The sequence below is a fragment of the Arachis hypogaea genome, chromosome 18, assembly GCF_003086295.3.
Source record: "Arachis hypogaea cultivar Tifrunner chromosome 18, arahy.Tifrunner.gnm2.J5K5, whole genome shotgun sequence".
Lineage (NCBI taxonomy): Eukaryota > Viridiplantae > Streptophyta > Magnoliopsida > Fabales > Fabaceae > Arachis > Arachis hypogaea.
In genome coordinates this window covers 128,660,844-128,681,923 of record NC_092053.1, presented here as the reverse complement: position 1 = coordinate 128,681,923, position 21,080 = coordinate 128,660,844, and the positions used below count along the sequence as shown (strand labels likewise).

Sequence of the window (21,080 nt, the reverse complement as noted above, 5' to 3'; positions counted from 1 at the left end):
GTGTGGAGTAAAAAGAGAAGTTAGAGTTAGATTATATTAGAAGGTATTTTAGGGATTTCGAATAATTTTTTAGGGTTCGGATAGTTTTGTTAGCAAAAATTCATCTTTTATGGATAGAAATTGTAGTTTTGTTTATTCGTGGGTAGATTTGTCAGTGTTATGAACTTTTATGAATAGAAATGGTCGTTTACTCTATCTAGAAATTATAATGAACTAACTTGTGAGGCTTATAAATAGGTTGTCATGGAGCTTACTGTACTAAACTAACAAACACATCAAGTCTCACTAGTCTTTGTACTCTCTCCTTAATCCATCAATAATATAAGGGTTAAGTAATTTTTTCGTCCCTAAGGTCTGGGGTCAAAATCAAAATCGTCCATGACTTTTTTTTTCTTATTAAAATCTTCCTCAATATTCAAAAATGCTTTAGAATCATCCATCTCTCCATTAATGAATTTTTTCAGACAATTTTGCCCCTCAAGTCTTTAACGCTTCATTACATTCCTGCAAAATTCATTCACTCTCTCATTTACATTAGCTACTCAAAAACTGATGTTTCATCTTCAATGATACCCTAACAGAGATTCCTCATCTCGTGGGGGGTTTAGTTCTTGTATTTGCACTGTGTGAGCAAGCGTCTAGAAGGAGGTCATTCTGCTGTTGTCCTTGCGATTGAGGTATGTATGCATGATTGTATTATTGAATGCCTTGCTTTTGTAGTGAAGTTGTTGAAGTTGTTGTTGTCTGCGACAGTTGCGATTCAATTTTGGTTTTGTGGAGCTTGTGTTTAATAATGTTGTAATGGATTCCATTAGTTGGTAAATCTGCTAGGGTTTCGTTTAAACCTTTTTTTCTATTTTGTACACTAGTAGGCCTATGATTTTAGGTGATGGAAAGCTTCAATCTAACTGTCTATCACGGGGGGTCGATTTGGGTATGATAAAGGGACATTGCAGCATATAGGGGACAAAAGACACTGATTGAAGATATTGAGAGTGATTGTTGGTCTATATTTGAGGCATATGTAGAGTTGAGGCAATTTGGGTACACAAATTCTAATATATCAGCTTTGTGGTATAAGGATCCAATAGCTGAACAGTTGGAGGAAGATTTAAAGTTATTTGATGCTGATAGAGATGCACTTGAGGTGTGTAGAATAGCGGAGCTGAGGAGTCAACTTGAAATGTTTGTAGTACATGAGGTTGACGATGTTGAAGGTTCTCCTGAAGTTGGGTATATTGATGTTGGGGGCAAAATAGAAGAAAATCTTAGGGATCAGTTGGTGGTCGTTTATGAAGGTCAGCAAGGTAAACATGTGCAATCCGATAATGTGCAACAAGCTAGTGAAGGAGATAAGATGCATCCAAATGTAGCTACTGAAAATGCACAGAATAAATCGAATAGTGATGATGACAGTGATGATGAAGAGTTTTTTCCGTCTGATCTTGAGGTTGACAGTGTAGATGGCGTTCATTTCACAGATAGTAAAAGGGAATATGATGATGACAGTGGGTTTGAGGGACTAACTAGTGTTAAGGATGGTTCTTGGGTTGATAAAGCCAAATGGGTTATGAATGGTGATTTCAGTGATGATGAAGGCTTCAATAGTGATAAATTACATTTGGAGTATGAGGTTGGTAGTGGTTCGAATAAAGAAGATGGAGAATAGGAAGATGAATTTAAAAGGAGGAGGTATCCAATTCATAAGGACGTAAAATACATGAGGATTTATAAGTGGGAGGTGGAAACTGTATTTACTTCAAGGGAGGAATGTAAAGACACTGTAACAGCCTATGCAGTACAAACAATAAGGGGGGATCAAGTATGCCAAGCTTGACTTGATTAGAGTGAGGGCTGTTTGTCAACAGGATTGTTATTTTTGGCTATATGCTGCAAAGATGGGTGAGAAAACAACTTGGTAGCTTAGGACTGTGAACCTTAAGCACACTTGTAGACAGGCACACAGGGTTGAGGTAATGCATACTCCATGGCTGAGAAGAGCTTTCAAAAAGAAGGTGGAGCATACCCAAAAGTGATGATAAAAGAATTGGTTAACAAGGCACAAAGAAAGTGGAACCTGACTGTGACAACGTCAATGGCAGCTAGGTCAAGACAAGCTGCATTGGATGAAATACAAGAAACTTACATGACTCAATATAAAAGGATAGTTGATTACTGTTCAGAGTTGCTAAGGTCTAACCCAGAGTCAACAATAAAGCTCAAGCTACGGAGGTCCCCTGATTTTGGGAATGAGGTTCAACACTCTTCAATGAAAAATTACATTTTTCAAAGAATATATATATGTCTAGATGCTTGCAAAAAGAGCTTTCTGCAGTGTAGAAGATTTATAGGGTTGGATGGTTGTTTTTTCAAGACACCTAAAGGGGGTCAGCTGTTAACTGCAATAGGGTGGGACCCTAATGATCAAATGCTTTCGATTACATATGTCGTTGTTGAGGCAGAGACCAAGGACACCTGAAAGTGGTTTCTCCAGTTGCTAATTGATTATTTTGGCTCTGAAACAACAGGAAGATCAACCTTCATGTCTGATAAGCAAAAGGTAAACAATTACTGTATTGATTGTTGTTTAGTGATTCATTTAAATGTGATAAATAGTAGCGTAATAACAAAAATGTTTTACCTCTTTTTTAGGGATTACTACCTGCTTTTGATTAAGTAATCCTAGGTGTGGACCACAGGTTCTGTGTAAGACATCTGTACAACAACTTCAGGAAGAAGTTTCCTGGCCTTCACTTGAAGCAACTGATATGGAGGTGCGCAAAGGCTACACACTGGAAGGACTGGAAAAGAGAGATGGGAATAATCCGAAAGGTTAATGTTGAAGCTCACAGGCATCTGAATGCTATTACTCCTAGATATTGGAGTAAATCCTGTTTAACTATTATTCTAAATGTGACACTCTATTAAATAACATGTGTGAAAGTTTTAATGGTGTAATAGTAGAGTCTAGAGAAAAACCTATTGTAACTATGATGAAAGAAATCAGGGTTTATTTGATGAGTACATGGAATAGAAATAAAGAAAGAGTTCAAAATTTTAGTGGTACAATTTTACCTCAGATGAGGAAGAAAGTAGAAAGAAGGAGCACGTCTGCTGGTGAGTGGAGACCCTATTGGTCTGTTGCACAGTCATATGAAGTGGTGAATGGCTTGAACAAGTATGCTACAGATCTATCTACTTGTGAGTGTTCTTGCAGGAAGTGGCAGCTCAGTGGCATTCCATGCACTCTTGCCATCAGCTGCATCAATTTCAAAGGACTGAAAATGGATGCATATGTTGATAACTGCTATAAGAAGGGGCTTATGTCAGGTGTTATGATTCGGTCATATACCCTGTAAATGGCCCTGATCTATGGGAGAAGACTGATTTTGATGATGTCATGCCACCGCCCTATGGGAAGCCTAGCCACAGACCAGTGAAAAATAGGAAAAAAGGTCCTGAGAAAGCTGAAGATAGGAGCCAGAGTCACTTATCTAGGAGGGAGCAGATTCAAAAGTGTTCCAATTGTGGTGAATCAGGCCACAATGCAAGAGGGGAGGATGCACCAAGCCACCCTCCCTGTAAGTGCATTTACTATATGTATTTTAGGGTTTTGTTGTTATGGTTGGTTATATGTAACTTGCTTTATTTTTTCTATATTTTTAGGCCCAACCATCTAAATAATTTGCTGTAAAAAAATCAAATAGAGGAAGGAAGAGATCATCTTCACAACCTACTGTCCAATCTGTGAGATATATTTTCAAAATATGTGAAAAGCTATTTTGAAGAGTTACATCTCTTCATAGAGTTGTGACTTAATCAAAAGTTATGCCTGTTAAAAAGTTGCAACTATTTGAATAGTTATGTCTGTTGAAAGGTTGCAACTATTTGAATAGTTATGTCTGTTGAAAGGTTGCAACTATTTGAATAGTTATGTCTGTTGAAAGGTTGTAACTATTTGAAAAGTTGTGTCTGTTGAGTACGTTGCTGCATGTACTCCGTCTCTATAAATTTCCCTCATTTCATTTTTGCCAGAATCCATCTCAACACTTTCTTTATGCGCAAAAGAAAGAATAGAGAATATTATTCTATAAATTATCATTTAGTGTAAGGCTTGACTGTGTGAGTGCATAAACAAGTCAAGTGTTCTTCATTGTATCCTACAGGAAATTTGCCAGTAACCCATTTTGCACACCATTGTATATTGGTAGGGGCGAATTAAGCCTAAAGGAAAGTGTGTGTAACACACACCTTGAAGAATTGCGCTATTTGATTCACTATCCCCTTCTCTCTTAACTCACAATCTTTAGGCTTAATTCTCACCAATAAAACAAAAAATGGTCACCGCATCAATTAAGGAGATGACGTCGGATTTTGTCAAGTTAGAAAAGATTTGATGGTGGAAATTTCATACGATGGCAAAAGAAGATGCACTTCCTTCTCACAACACTAAAAGTGGCATATGTTCTTACCATACCAAGACCACCAGAAGTTGAAGGGGAGGCCATTACAGAAATACGAGCCAGGAAAAAATGGGACAACGATGACTATATATGCACCGGGCACATACTCAATAGCATGGCTGATGCACTATTTGATGTCTACCAAAATGTTGCGAGCGCAAAATAATTATGGGACAAATTAGAGGCAAAATATATGGCCGAGGATGCAACAAGTAAGAAATTTCTTGTCACTCGCTTTAATAATTATAAGATGGTTGATGGTAGATCTGTCATGGAACAACTGCATGAAATTGAGCGTATTTTAAATAATTTTAAGCAACATAACATGCACATGGATGATACCATCATTGTATCTTCAATTATTGACAAACTCCCTCCATCATGGAAAGAATTCAAAAGAACTATGAAACATAGAAAGGATGATGTTTCTCTTGAGCAACTAAGTAATCACCTTCGTCTTGAAGAAGAGTATCGTAAACAAGACGATACTAAAGAGCAAAGTGCTCATGCTAATCTTCACGTAATGGAAGATGAAAAATCCAACAAGCTCAAGAAGAAGAGATACCGAGATTTCAATAAATCTCAAAGTAACAATGGTGATTTCAGAAAATATAAAAAGAAAGAAAATTGTTTTCATTGTGAAAAACTAGGACATTTTAAGAAAGAATATCGTTTCTTAAGGAAAAAGAAAGAAAAGAATGACACAGCAATAAAAGATAATCTTATTGCTGTAATTTCTGAGATCAACATGATTGAAGACATTGGATCATGGTGGATAGATTCTAGTGCAACTCGACATGTATGCAAGAATAGAGATTTTTTCAAGACATTCAAAGAAGAGAATGGGACTATTCTGTACATGAGAAATGCATCAATTGTTCAAGTAATGGGCAAAGGAACAGTGGAACTTGAATTCACTTCTGGAAGAGTACTGACTCTTACTGATGTATATTATGTACCCGAAGTCAGAAAAAATTTAGTTTCTATTCCCTTACTTAACAAGTATGGGTTTAAGTCTGTATTTGAAGGAGACAAATTTATTCTGTCTAAGGGTGGAGTGTTTGTGGATAAAGGATATCTATGTGAGAATATGTTTAAATTAAATATTGTAAATATTATTAATAATAATAATGTTTCTGTTTATATTGCTGAGTCCTTTGATTTATGGCATAATCGTTTAGGACATGTTAATTTTCATAAATTAAATGATATGATAAAATATGATCTTATTCCAAAATTAATTAAAAATTCAGATGTATGTACAACTTGTATGTTAACCAAGATAACAAGACTTCCTTTTCAAAGAGTACAAAGAAATTCAAAGTTATTAGAATTAATACATTCTGATATATGTGATTTGCATGGTTGGCCTACTATAGGTGGAAAGAAATATTTTGTAACTTTTATTGATGATTTCAGTAGATATTGTTACATATATTCGATGCATTTTAAAGATGAAGTCTTGGATAAATTTAAGATTTTTAAAATTTAAGATTTTTAAAACTGAAGTTGAATTACAACATGAAACCTTTATTAAGTGCTTAAGGTCTAACCGTGGAGGAGAATATTATAATCCTAGTTATTTTGAGTCCACTGGTATTATTCATCAAACTACTGTACCATATTCTCCACAACAGAATGGTATTGCTGAAAGAAAAAATAAAGTGCTGGAAGAAATGGTTAATGCTATGCTATCTTATTCTGGTCTAGCAAAAGGTTATTGGGGTGAGGCTATGTTAACTGCCTGTTATATTTTAAATAGAATTCCTAATAAAAGGAATAAAATAACTCCATATGAACTTTGGAAGAATAAAAAGCGTTCTAAATGGATTTTCAAAAAGAAAATGAAAGTAGATGGAACTGTTGATAAGTTCAAAGCACGGTTAGTTGCTAAGGGGTTTGCACAAAAAGAAGGAATTGATTACTTTGATACATATGCACCAGTAGCAAGAATTGCTACAATTAGAGTGCTTATAGCACTTGCTTCAATCTTTAATTTTGTCATTCACCAAATGGATATTAAAACAACTTTCTTAAATGATGAACTAGACGAAGAGGTGTATATGAAGCAACCCGAAGGATTTATAGTTGCTGGTCAAGAAAATAAAGTGTGAAAATTAGTTAAGTCTTTATATGGACTGAAACAAGCCCCTAAGCAATGGCAAAAAAAAATTTGATGAAACTGTTCGTACTAATGGATATAAAATAAATGAATCTGATAAATGTGTGTATAGTAAAGTTAAAAATGGTAAAGGTGTTATGATTTGTTTATATGTTGATGATATGCTTATTTTTGGTACTGATTTAGAAGAGGTAGAAAAAACTAAACATTTTTTGTCTAGTAATTTTGATATGAAAGATATGGGAGCTGCAGATATAATTTTAGGAATTAAAATTGTTAGAGATGGTCATAATTTAGGATTATCTCAATCTCATTATATAAAAAAATTATTAAAAAGGTTTGATGAGTTTGAAGGATATTCGGTGAGTACTCCTTTTGATCCAAGTATTAAATTAGTACCCAATACAGGTTCGTCTGTTTCACAAATTGAGTATGCAAAAATAATTGGATGCTTAATGTATGCTATGACTTGTACTAGACCAGATATAGCATATGATGTAGGTCGCTTAAGTCGGTATACAAGCAATCCAAGTAAAAACCATTGGCATGTTGTCTGAAGAATATTAAAATATTTAAAAGGAACAATAAACTATACTTTGTTGTATAGTGGTGAACCTTCTGTTTTACAAGGATATATAGATGCCAGTTGGATAAGCTATACAGAGGATCATGCATTAACAAGTGGTTGGATCTTTACTCTTGGTGGAGGTGCTGTTTCTTGGGGATCCAAGAAACAAACTTGCATAACGGACTCTACCATGGCTGCAGAATTTGTTGCTTTGGCAGCAGCAAGCAAGGAAGCTGAATGGCTTAGAGATTTATTACATGAAATTTTAGTTTGGCCAAAACCAATGGCACCAATCTCTATACATTGTGATAACCAAGCAACATTATCAAAGGCTTATAGCCAAGTCTATAATGGAAAATCTAGGCACATTGGAATAAGACATAGCTATGTTAAAAACCTTATTGGTAATGGAGTTATATCTATAAATTTTATAAGGTAAGAACAAAATCTTGCAGATCCTTTGACGAAAGGATTGACAAGGGATTTAGTGTTTAAAACATCAAAAATGGATGGGATTAAAATCCGTATTTTAAATAATTACCAACGGTAGAAACCCAACTCACACTTGAGTAACATCAAGTCTTGAGTTCAATGCGGTAAAGTACACTATTAGAGTAATTGCAAGTACTCATAATAATTTCTTTCATCCCAAAGTAAAAAGTACTTGGAACCATAATGGTATAAAGGAATAGGATGAGCTTTGCTCTTAATAGACCTATAGCAAGTATATTATTGCTGAAGTATTTAATTATGGGATACTTTGATAGGATCTACCTATATGAGCGTGAACTGAGGCCGGTTTTTAGAGTTAAGATTTTACTCTTAAAGCACTCACGAAAGGATACAAGACACAAGGCCTACTAAATGTGTCATATTAAATATAACATTTAAATGATACCGAAATTTTATGTGTCATCAGTGCACGCTTGTTCATATGAGTTAAATGGTTCAAAGCTTGTCTACCAGTTTAAATTCAGATGAGTGAATACCACTGGTTACTAGGTAAAGGTTCAAATTGCAAGATACCTCTACTGAAAGCATAAAACTTCCAGAATAATAGGATTGAAAAGAAATTTTGAAAATGGTGGGGGATTGTGAGATATATTTTCAAAATATGTGAAAAGCTATTTTGAAGAGTTACATCTCTTCATAGAGTTGTGACTTAATCAAAAGTTATGCCTGTTAAAAGGTTGCAACTATTTGAATAGTTATGTCTGTTGAAAGGTTGCAACTATTTGAATAGTTATGTCTATTGAAAGGTTGTAACTATTTGAAAAGTTGTGTCTGTTGAGTACATAGCTGTATGTACTCCGTCTTTATAAATTTCCCTCATTTCATTTTTGCCAGAATCCATCTCAACACTTTCTTTATGCGCAAAAGAAAGAATAGAGAATATTATTCTGTAGATGATCATTTAGTGTAAGGCTTGACTGTGTGAATGCATAAACAAGTCAAGTGTTCTTCATTGTATCCTACAAGAAATTCGCCAGTAACCTATTTTGCACACCATTGTATATTGGTGGGGGCGAATTAAGCCTAAAGGAAAGTGTGTGTAACACACGCCTTGAAGAATTGCGCTATTTGATTCACTATCCCCTTCTCTCTTAACTCACAGAATCTGCTGTTAAAGGGAGGAAGATGTCAGTTGTTAAACAAAATCATCATCGCAGCTCCAACTTATACATTCACAACACCAACAACAAGGCCCAAGTCATCCCAACCGAACTCCAAACCTACACCACCATCATCTTAGCCCAACACATCATCAACAGCTCCTCTCAACCAAAGGCCCAAGATGAAGCCCATTAGAAGTTCAACCTAATCACCATCGGTGCCCAAGGAGAAGGATATATCAACATCAAACCAACCAAATCTAAAGACTTTCACCCTCAGTCACAACATTGCACCTCATGTTTCACCAAAGAAGTTGAGGTTGATGGCAAAACTGCCTCCACGAGCTTGGGGAAAATTCTAAAATGTTGAGATTCTGGATTTGTTGTTATGTGAAAAATTTATACTCTAAGTATGTTGAGAGTTTATTTTGGCTTAAGTTGATTAGGTACTTTTGATGCTTTTTGTTGTTTAAACAGCAATAAAGTTGCTTTAGGTTTAATTCTATGCTTATGATGTAACACCCTACCACATAGAGCCTTACACTTAAGTCGTAAGCAGAGGTACCGAGGTATTACGACCTCTAAAAGTAAAATATGTACATAAATATAGTTGAGAGAATTCATATCTAGGAGCCTTGAAGAAGAAGCTAAACAAAAATGAAAAAAAGAAAATCGTGTCACACTCGTACGAATAAGCGTAAAACGGATATGAAAGATCAAAAGAAGGCTAAAAACATAATATACAGATCAGAGTTCCAAAATACAGATAGCAAGCTCCAGACTCGACCTGCGAAGCTAAGGCCAGCCAGAGTATGTAATTACATATATATATATATATACAACCCAAAATATAACTCAAACTACAGAATAAACACTTGTTTCTCCAAGTCAACTTCTAGGAGGGACAAAATACAAAATATACATGTGGAGATTCTATATACATATATACATAACCTAAAACAAAATATAACAGCCCAAAAAATAGTTCTTCGCTTGTAAGGAGGGTCTCCAGATGTTCAACGAGGTGCCTCTCGACCTGCATCTGGAAAATAATAGAAATATGTATGGAATGAGAACCGGTGATTCTTAACATGGTAAAGGTGCCCGCATAGTTAATATAAAAGTTCCCAAAAAATCCAGAGGCATTCCTAAAACTCTGACACTCATATTTCAGCTCAAAGATCCAACTAAATCAGAAATTAAGTAAGTTATCTAAGGTATTCAAGTTCTAAATCTAATTTTAACGTAACACTTCACTTTCTGTCTCCTCCAATCCTTCGAATCACCGGTGAAACACCCCTCTCACACTTCCGCTAAGAGAGGTCTCTCAAAAAACATACACATACAATTCAAGTAAGGAAAACACAGATAGAGGTACACTTATAGCAAGTAGAACAAGTAGCAGATAAGCAGAGTTAAGAAATTAAGCAAACCAAAATAATGCATACTCAAGGAAAACATACAAATGCACATGATGTATGCCTATCCTATGGCTAATGAGTCTCATCTGTCGGTTATATAGCCAACTTGACATATTCTGGTAGTTTACCATTGGACAGTCCCTTTGTACGTGCATCCCCAAACTCAAAAATAATATCCATGGAGTCAAACTCCAAGCTCAAATATAATCCATGGAGTCAAACTCCAAACTCAAATATAATATTCCATGGAGTCAAAATACAGTCTCCAAGCTTAATAATATTTCATGGAGTCAAACTCCAAACTCAATAATATAATATTCAAAATCCATATATATATACATGCCCATGGAGGAACCCCGGGAGTTAAATTGCCCAGTCACATCTTGCGACAGAGAGTCAACAAATAGTCTCAAATATACAAGCCACATAATAATATTTTTCTTTCTAAAATAACATTTCAAATTAAAACTCTAATTTTTATAGAAATTTTGGCAGTATCTCCTTTAAAACTCGAATTTCTGCCACCCTTCAAAGGACCCAACCACTAAACCAAACACCTCTCGATTACCCAAATAATTTTCAATATCAAATCACTTCAAAATCAAACCAATTCAAATATTAAATCTTTTTCCAAAACCAATCAACTCCAATAGCAAATCATTTACAAAAACCAAACCACACATCATATACCATATACACAATCCATCAATAATTCATTCAGTTCATTCCAATCTTAAGGTCTTTTAGCCTAAGTTTTCAATTGACATTAAATATTAACTACGGAAACCAAAACCATACTTGGCCGATTCCTCCCTAAGCTTGGAACACCTCAAAAACCTCTCTTTTCACAAGCTCCAAGCTTCCGAACGTCAATTACTTAAGCTTAATCACCCAGATTTCGTTTCAAACCGCCCAATTGAACTCCAAATCAACAAAAACACAATCTAATTCACATAATATCATTATAATAATCATAGAGTTCACTAACTCAATGATTCACAAGAATTCAACAGTTTCTTACCTTACCCACGGATCAATTGGACAAAACCCAATGATTTTCCACTGTTAGAGTTCACTTAAACCATCAAAATAATTCAATTTCTCAATACCCAAATTTAAAAATCTTGAAATTGAGGAGAGGAAGAATTAGATGAGAAATACAAATTTTTTACCACTTTATTCGAATAAAATTGAATAGAATTCCAAGACGATTACGTGGCTGCTAACGGCTCGTCAATTAGAACTCCGAATTGAAATTTATGGGCGACGGAAGTTAACGGTGGTAGGGGTTAGGGATTTTACATTAACCTCTCTCTCCTTCAACATTTTTGAAGGTGTGAAGAAGAAGAGGACTCGTTCTCGATGTTTAATAGGTTGGACCTTGGGTCCGGTTTGGGTCTAGTTCAACTGGTTTGGCCTGTTGGTCCGGCTTTGGGTTAAAATTTTTAAAATTAGTGTCAAAATTTGTATTTTTAATATTTCTACTCCTCTAAATTATAAAAGTTATTTTTTTTTAATTTCTTTGAATAATAATTAATTTATTAACTAATTATTTATCAAATTTGCGGGATTTACATATAATGGTGACTTGGTTATAATGTTTGTTGTTGTTGCCCTTTAGGGAGAATATTTTGTGTTGGCCTTAAGTGTCAACTAAGACAACTATTGCATATGTTTATGAATATATTGTGTTGTGTTTTAAGTTATTTGTCTGTGGTGCTCAATTGTGTTAATTGATATTGTATCTGTGTAAGTTATGAATGAACCAGAGTCATTGTATAAGTGTCTATGGCTAAAAATTATATATTACTAAAGCAGGTCAACGTATGCAATTCTTGTCATAGATCACATCTTGTAATACAATTTCATTAACACAAATCTTGTCAAGCTACAAAATCCAATTTTATTAACGGACAAGCTACAAAATCCAATTTCAAAAACACAAATCTTGTCAAACTATAAAATCCAATTTCATTAACACAATTCTTATCAAGTTTACAGCCACACAATTTTATTAACAGCCTAAATACATACTAACTCAAAGAACCTTATTTTCTCAACTAATTTCATCAAGCTATTTTTAGTGGCATTACATATGGTAGCCAATGAAATTTGGAACCAGAAAAAAAAAGAAAACCAACACAACCAACCATTTCTAACACTGCAACAACCTTCAACTTCCACTCAAACTCCTTCACTTTTGCTTTTAGACCTACAATTTTTTTCTTCAATCTTACAGTCTGCGGATCTTCAATTTCAGATTCTGGTTCTATCCAACGAAATAACGGACACCCTTCTTGAATCTACAGAATTCCACTATAGTCAGTCCAACACGCAATAACAAAACAAAATCATCAATCAAGAACAAAAATTCAAAAATGCACCATCATAATAGACGCAGCCCCAAAATCGTCGACCAGGATTCTCTTTCGTGCCCGAAATTTGCAGCACGGGTCTCTCACCATGCCCACAAAGAAGCTTTCTTTTCTGCGCAGATGAGCGACTTCGAGACGACCATGAGCTCTAGGAAGTCGTGGTAGTAGTAAAAGCTCTGGAACCCTAGCAGACGTTCTAATCATTTGGTTGGTGTTGAGATTTTGATTTAGGTCCTTTTCTTTTTGATGTTTTATACAATCAAAGTTAACTCTTTTTTTTTTAAATAATTAAAACCATTAACTATCAGTAACAAACTAAGGGGTAAAACTGTAAAAAAAATTCGTTGATGGAGAGAAGGATGATTTAAAGCATTTTTGAATGTTGAGGATGATTTTAATAAGAAAAAAAAAGTCGGAGACAATTTTGATTTTGACTCCAAATCTTAGGAACGAAAAAAGTACTTAACCCATAATATAACTATCTATTTTTTCAAACTATTCTTCTAAACTACTCATTTATCAAAACTATCCTTAATATTCTTACTACACAATTCGAATCCACAATACACTAAACTAATATCAAACTATTTCATAAAACTAACATTTAAAATATTACTTTTCTCTTCCTCTTTGTTTACAATTGCTATTAACCGCAAGTAAAACAAAGAACTGATGAATAAATTTCACAACAACAAACTTTATTTGGTTTTGATTTTCACGTCAACGTGAAAATTGTTTTGGTAAATAATTAAGTTACCATATATAAGTATTTTTTTATGTTTTTAAAAAGTGTAAAAATAATTTTAATACTTTTGTTATAAATATTAGAAGAAATTAAAAAGTTTTAATTTTGCTAATAATAATAATCTTAATACATATTTTAAAGAAAAAATATAGGATATTAATTTTTAGTTAGTCAATATTAGGATATTTTAAGATTTTGGTTTATAATTTAAAATATATTACTTAAAATTTAGTATTTTTTTAAATAAATAAAAAAATATTTTATTTATCAAAATATACAATTTGTAGCATTTTTACAATGATGAGTTTGGAAAACTCTAATTTAAATTAGTGATGACAAACATTATTAATGTGATTAATTGCAAAATTATTAATTTAATTCATATATGTTGATTAAATTAATTTTGCTATGCAGATTTTGTTGGGCCGAAAAGAAAAGAAAAAGTGTTGCAAGCCTATATGTGAATTTTATATTCAGCATTGGATCAAAAATTATTTAAAGAAGTGTGGCTAAAGTATTATTCTTGATTGGGCTAGATTGATTTATTATTACTAGCCCATTTGAAACTTTGCTACCAAGACCAATGCTTGGTCCGAAACCAATAATGAAAGAAAGCAAAGTTCATTGCTTCCAACCGATCCCATTCTTCATGTTAGGATGGATTTCAAATACAATTAATTTGAATTAACTTGCATTGGGAACCATGAGAGAGAAAGTTGCATTTGATTTGATTGATTGCCTTAATGAGGCACGCTACTCAACAAAAAGGAAAGCAATTCATCTTTAATTAATTTGTTCAAATTCATTTAATTACTTTTCTTTCTACTCTCTCTTCTCTCTCATCCCTCTTCTCTGTTCGGTCATATCACAGAGAATCCATGGAAGCTATAGCAAGCTACCGAAGAGAAGATGAAGCAAGCAACCATCACAATAATGGCAAGAAAAAGAAAACAAAAAGTATGTTGTGGGTGAGATTTTCACCACATATGGTAAGATTTGGTGAAGAGATCTCAGCTTCTCCATACCAAAAATGGATGATGAAGATTTTGGTTAGAGGAGAAAGATCCTTGGAGGGATGGCTTGTCTCTGATTTTGCTCAACCACCACAGGAGGTAGCTACAGTGGCTACGTGATGGATAAGGCAGAAGTTGGAGCAGATGAAGCTGTCATCATCAATAACTCGTCAAGGGCTAGGAATCCTTCTTGGAGTGCAAGACAAGATGGAAGGCTCGGATTGATGAAGATTGGTGACCAAGGAAGAACCAGAGGTAATTGTATGTTGGGTTTTGTATTTGATTATCTCTTCTCTCTCTGGCCGAACCGGTTTGCATGAAGAAGAAGAACTTTAGCTTGGTTTATTTGGTTTCAACCGTGGAGGCTTCCCCCTATAAGTAAGGGAGAACAGTTAGGGCTTGAAGCAAGGAGTGAGAGTGCAAGGCACAGAGTTCTCATAGCTACCTAAGCTAACAGAAGTTCTTCTCCTTCAATGTTCTTCATTATGTATTTTTCTGTTTAATTTTGTCTGTCTTGAGTCTCATGAAAAAAGGCAAACAGTGAGGTTTGTAAGAAAAAGCCATAGAGCGAAAAAAGGCAGAGAGTGCAAGATTAAAAGAAAAAGCCATAGATGTCCTTAGAGGTCCTTTGTACATCTGTGTTGTGTTTTATGATTCTGTGGAAATCCCCTTGCAAGTTGGGTTAGCACTTAGCAGTTGAAAGCTTGACTGTGACCAAGTCAAGTTCAGGATTAGGGATTAGATTCTGGACTTGTCCCGGATAGGAAGGGTAGTTCCTAGGGAGAATTGGTGTTTGTAATCAAGAATGATTATAGTGAAATTCCATCATTGTTGTGATGGAGACTGGATGTAGGCTGCTTTGCACTTAGCAGCTGAACCAGGATATATCTTGGTGTAATTCTCTTTCTCTTCTACTCCATTTCTGTTTCTGCTGCCCAGGAGATAAAACTGAAAAATATCTCGTGCCGGGTGACGAGATAAAAAAGAAAAAGTCTCGTGGCTGGGTACGAGACAAAAATAAAAAAGTCTCCAGAAGTTGTTTCAACGACCAGCAAGTATTATTAAGTGAAAAGGGGCTAACATTATTTAAAATTGAAATGGAAAGAGATCAAAAAGTTAGAGTACTCCCTTTGTGAATACTTGAATTCCTTCCTTTCCAATTGTTACATGGCTTCCCCTTAATGTATGCTATTTTACCAAGGGAAGACTTACCTGTAACCTTTGAAATCAAGCTTAAGGCAATTATGTTATTCAACATATAATAAATTTTGTAATGTTGAATGGCTTGATTTTTGAGCAGAATTGGAGTGATAAGCAAAACTCATTTGTTATCATAAAGTTGATTTTCTGCTCAAACACACACAAGGCAATTGAGTACATATCAACCAAAAATATTTTTGATGTTTCAAGAAGTTGCTATTCAACCTATTCGAAAATATTTTCAATCAACATATCAGAGCAAATTAATCAAAGCAAGAAAAATATTTTTAATCAAGCATGATCTTCTCAAACCATAGCAACTATCAGAATTTATTTTCATATCACAGCTTAAAGGAACTGCCAAAAATAAAATATTCCTAATCCAAAATAGCAAACATATTTACCAAGGTAAATCAAATGCATCCACAAGATAACTCAAATGCCTATTTCTAATCCAAGACACAACAGGCATATCTACAAAGATAAAACAAATGCATCACAAGTATCAAGCAAATCTCCACAACAAGTAATTTAAACACGGGTGATCATAAATCCACAAAAGATTTCATCCCCTGTTTTCGGATTTCATCCCCTGTTTTCTCTCAATTTTAATTTTTCAACCATTTCTCCCCCTTTTGTCATCAAAGGGGCACCTGCAAAAAATGACATTGGAAGCAAGATATCCAAAATATAACCAAAATACCAAGAGTTTATCACAGTGTCATAGGTCTAAAGTATCTAGGCAAACTACTACAATATCAGATTGAGCCGAAACAAGCCAAATATCAACAAAAGAAAACACAGTTATCAATCATCAGATAAATTGTACTTAGAGCCATCTGCATCATCATCACTGGCACCCCCATCTCTTCCTCAAAACTCTGCAACATTAGACCCACCCTATCTTTGCACTTCATCCAAGCCCTCTCATTTTCAAAGACTTGCTTGCGGGCTGCCTTATAGGATTGTACCATTAGCTTCAACATATTGGAGAATTCAGTGAGGATTTCTTTGATCAATTCTGTTGTCTTGGAAGATTCAGGCCGACTCTCAAACTCACTGTCCGAGGGTACTGACTTCTTCCCTTTGGTTCCCTTCATAGCTCCTCCTCCTTTAATCATTGAGACCTTATTCTCTACAGCTTCATTTGTTAAATCAACTTTAAAATATTCAAAAATACTGATGAGAAACATGCCATAAGGCAGATTTGCCTTTTTGGTACTCTTAATAGATTCCCACATGTGCCTTATCATAAGGTATCCAAATGAGATAGGAGTAGAAGTAACAAGAGCAAAAAGTACAAGAGAGTCAGAAACAATTACTCTGTTATGTGAACCACTTTGAGGAGTCAGAATATAGGTGATAATTCGGTGCATAAGAGAGTTTGTTGGTCCGAGGGCCTTGTGAGTAGAAATGGTGCTATCAAAGCCAGACAAGTTCTCACAGATTTGTTGAAGGGCTTGCTTGTATGTGACCCCAACCTGAGAGTCCTATTTTTCAGTCATGTACGCTCTTGGTCCCTTATCTGTGTAGCCTAGGGCAGCGCTGATGGTCTCAGAGTTCAGAGTCATGTATACCTTCTTTACGTAAGAGTGGATGGTACCATCGATCAGTCTCATATTAGCATAAAATTCTCGTACCAATCCAGGATAAACATGTTTATGAATATGGAGCAGAGAAGTCCATTTCAAATTCTCAAACAGAGGAGAGACATTGATTCCTTTTGCTGTGAGTGAGTCCAGATTCACTAGGTAGGTGGCACAGAGGTGGCATTTCTCCAACACTTCCTTGTGGAATTCATAGGAGGCACATGAATTAAATATGGCTGGGTCATAGTGTGAATGAGGTTTGTTGAACTTAATTTTGAATTCCAATGATTCCAAGTTTGCTGACTCCCTCGTGTTGTGTAACACAAAGCTCTTGGTCTTCTGTGAACTGTGTCCAGGGGTTGTCTTCTTCGGTGGTGATGGTGGCGGAGATGGAGGAGGTGAGGTGTGGGACTTTTCTTCTTCTTCAGCCACGGGTACCTTCTCCTTCTTTTTCTTTGAGGAAGTCTTTGTTGCTATCACTTTTCTCCTCATGGTGTCCGTTTGCTTGGATGATGGTGAGGGAGAGGATGAAGAAGTGGAATGAATATGTATGTGGGTGTGGGTTTGAGGAGTTGTAAGTTTTTGGGAGAGAAGGACTCGTTCACTTTTTCTTGGAGCAGTTTTCTTTTTCATGATAATAAAAGATGGAGAAGTGGAGGGAGTTAATACCCATTAATGAGCGGTTATTAACCAAGGGAAGTTTCCTTTTATTTGAAATTAAAACTGAAAGTTTGGTTCCTAGAATCAAGGGATGTGAAGAAGGAAAAGATTTGATTTGACAATAACCTCTTCAACAAGATTTGATAAGACAACAAAAAAGAAGTGTGATTTACACAAAGAGGAACTAACAAAACGGTTAGAGTGGGGTCCAATAAATTTGGTGGGGCCCAAGAGAATTAATGTCTGCGCAGTCTCCCCCTTGATCATAGCCCTTTCAACACATCCTAATTTTTATCTCCTGCTTTTCTACGAGACAAAAACTCAACAGAGTCAAAAATTTCACAAGTTATCAATAGAGCTTAAATTGATCATTCCCAAACTTTTTCTCAACGTGCAGAATCTGTCTTCACAGAGGGATTTTGTGAAAATGTCAGCAAGTTGGTCTTTAGATTTTACAAATTGAATATCAATAGTACCCTTTTACACATGTTCTCTAATAAAGTGATATTTGATTTCAATGTGCTTAGTTCTTGAGTGCAGAACATGATTTTTAGAAATGTTTATAGCACTCATATTATCACAAAATAAGGGTATACTATTGATTTTTAATTTGTAATCTTCCAACTGTATTTTTAACCAAATTAGTTGTGAACAACATGCAGATGCAGAAATATATTCAGCTTCAGCTGTGGATAGAGCCACTGTAGCTTGTTTTTTGCTTGACCACATGTTGAGTGAGCTTCCAAGGAAGCAACACATGCCGGATGTGCTCCTTCTATCCACCTTATCTCCCGCATAATCTGCATCACAAAACCCTACTACACAAAAATCATCAGATTTTGGATACCACAGGCCATAATCGCTAGTTCCCTTAATGTATCTAATGATGCACTTAACGGCTGAGAGATGGGATTCTTTTGGGTCAGATTGAAATCTTGAACATACACCCACACTTTATATCCGGTCTAGAGGAGGTAAGGTACATGAGTGAGCCTATCATTCCTCTATACCTTGTTTCATCCACATCTTTGCCATCATCATCCTTTTCAAGTTTGGTGTTTGGATGCATTGGAGTTCCCATTGGTTTGGAACTTTCTAGGCCAAATTTTTTGATAAGTTCTTTTGCATACTTTCCTTGGTGAATAAAGGTACCACTAGGAGTTTGTTTAATTTGTAGTCCAAGAAAGAAAGTTAGCTCTCCCATTAAGCTCATCTCAAACTCACTAGTCATGAGTTTTTCAAACTCTTCACACAAGGACTCATTGGCCGATCCAAACACAATGTCATCCACATAAACTTGAACTAGGTGGATATCATCATTAGATGCTTTAATAAATAAAGTAGTATCGGTGGTACCCCTTTGAAATTGATTTTCCAACAAGAAGGCACTAGGCCTTTCATACCAAGCTCTTGGAGCTTATCTAAGGCCGTAAAGAGCCTTTGAAAGTTTGAAAACATGGTTTGGAAATTCTTTATCTTCAAAACCCGGGGGTTGAGACACAAACACTTCTCTATCAATAAAGCCATTAAGAAAGGCACATTTTACATCCATTTGAAACATTTTAAAGCCCTTATGGGCAGCATAGGCAAGAAGCAACCTAATTACTTCCATTTTAGCTACCGGAGCAAAAGACTCATCAAAATCTATCCCCTCTTCTTGATCGTAACCTTGGGCCACTAATCTAGCCTTGTTACGAACAACTTTTTCATCCTCACCTAATTTATTTTTGAAAACCCACTTAGTACCCGTAACCTTCTTACCATCCGGATAGGGTACTAGTGTCCAAACCTCATTCTTGTTGAATTGAGCAAGCTCTTCTTGCATGGCTTTGACCCATGATGGATCTTCAAGAGCTTTTTGACATTGTTTGGCTCCATTTGTGACAAGAGAGCAAAATTGCTTGGTTCCGTTTGCCTTTTGGATGAGGATCTTGTTGTTACACCTTGTGAGGGATTACCAATGATAAAGTCATGAGGATAACCCCTCATGGACTTCCATTCTCTAGGCTTTCAGAGTGGTGTTGAGCTTTGATGAGCTTCTGTGGGTTGTTCTGTTCCAGTTTCTCTTGCTTGCTCAGGAGATAAAATAGAAATATCTCCTTCATTCTGACGAGACAAAACTGAACTGACAGATTCTTCATTTTGAGCAGATTTGGAATTTTCTTTACTTGTTTCTTTGTTGACAATATCTTCACAATTTGTATCATCTTCTATCACAGCACTGGGAATTGAATTAGAATCACAAAAAGAGACATGTATGGATTCCTCTATGGTTTTATGTTCCTTGAGGTAAATTCTATAGGCCTTGCTAGTGGTAGATTACCCAACAAACATCCCTTCATAGGATTTTGGATCAAATTTACTAAGGTTTTCTTTATTGTTAAGTACAAAACATTTGCATCCAAAAATATGGAAATACTTAAGATTTGGAGGGGTTCCTTTCCATAATTCATAAGGAGTTTTCTTCAACCCTTTTCTAATAATGGTCCTATTCAAAATGTAACAAGCTGTATTTACAGCTTCAGCCCATAGAAATTTTGGAATTTCATTCTCACAAAAGCATGGCCCTAGTCATCTCTTGAAGGCTTCTATTCCTTCTCTCAACCACCCCATTTTGTTGAGGGGTTCTAGGGTATAAAAAGTTATGAGCAATTTCAAAATTATCACAGAATTTTTCAAAGTCTTGGTTTTCAAATTCTCTTCTGTGATCACTTCTGAAATGGGCAATTTTTAAATCTTTTTCATTCTGAATTTTTTTGCAAAGGGTTGAGAAAGCATGGAAAGCATCATTTTTATGAGTAAGAAAAAGTACCCAACCAAATCTAGAGTAATCATCCACTACCACTAGACCATAGTGTTTACCTCCTAAACTTTGTGTTCTTGTTGGACCAAAAAGATCAATGTGTAACATCTCTAATGGCCTTTTGGTAGAAATTCCATCTTTTGGTTTAAAAGAGAATTTTACTTGTTTGCCCAATTGGCAAGCGTCACAAGTAAGATCCTTATCAAATTTGATATTCGGAATTTCTCTAACCAAATTTTTCTTGACTAGCTTAGAAATTTGGTACATGCTAGCATGACCCAACTTTCTATGCCATAGCCATTTTTTAGATTCAAGAGAAGTGAAACATGTTACATTTTGTTCTTTCAAGTCCTCAAGAGTCAATCCATACACATTATTGCACCTTTTAGCCTCAAACAAAATATCCCCAGTTTTTTCACAAACAACTAAGCACATAAACTTTCTAAAAATAACTTCATATCCTAGATCACACAATTGGCTTACACTAAGTAAATTATGTTTCAAACCA

At 35.2% G+C, this 21,080-nt stretch overlaps 1 protein-coding gene across 1 annotated transcript; it reads left to right on the top strand.

The window, feature by feature from the left end:
• The first annotated feature begins 2,095 nt into the window (after positions 1-2,095).
• Positions 2,096-3,680, top strand: LOC114925808 (uncharacterized). The gene is made up of 5 exons (XM_029294957.1): positions 2,096-2,254; positions 2,700-2,832; positions 2,965-3,178; positions 3,331-3,581; positions 3,667-3,680. Exons 1-5 carry the CDS (start codon positions 2,096-2,098, stop codon positions 3,678-3,680), a joined length of 771 nt encoding a protein of 256 aa, XP_029150790.1.
• The last annotated feature ends 17,400 nt before the right edge of the window (positions 3,681-21,080 follow it).

Coding starts and splice junctions, on each gene's coding strand:
- LOC114925808 (XM_029294957.1), top strand. CDS start 2,096: ATGGCAGCTAGGTCAAGACAAGCTGCATTGGATGAAATACAAGAAACT. Junction 2,255..2,699: donor CCCCTGATTTTGGGAATGAG/GTTCAACACTCT, acceptor TGTGGACCACAG/GTTCTGTGTAAGACATCTGT. Junction 2,833..2,964: donor AGATGGGAATAATCCGAAAG/GTTAATGTTGAA, acceptor GTGTAATAGTAG/AGTCTAGAGAAAAACCTATT.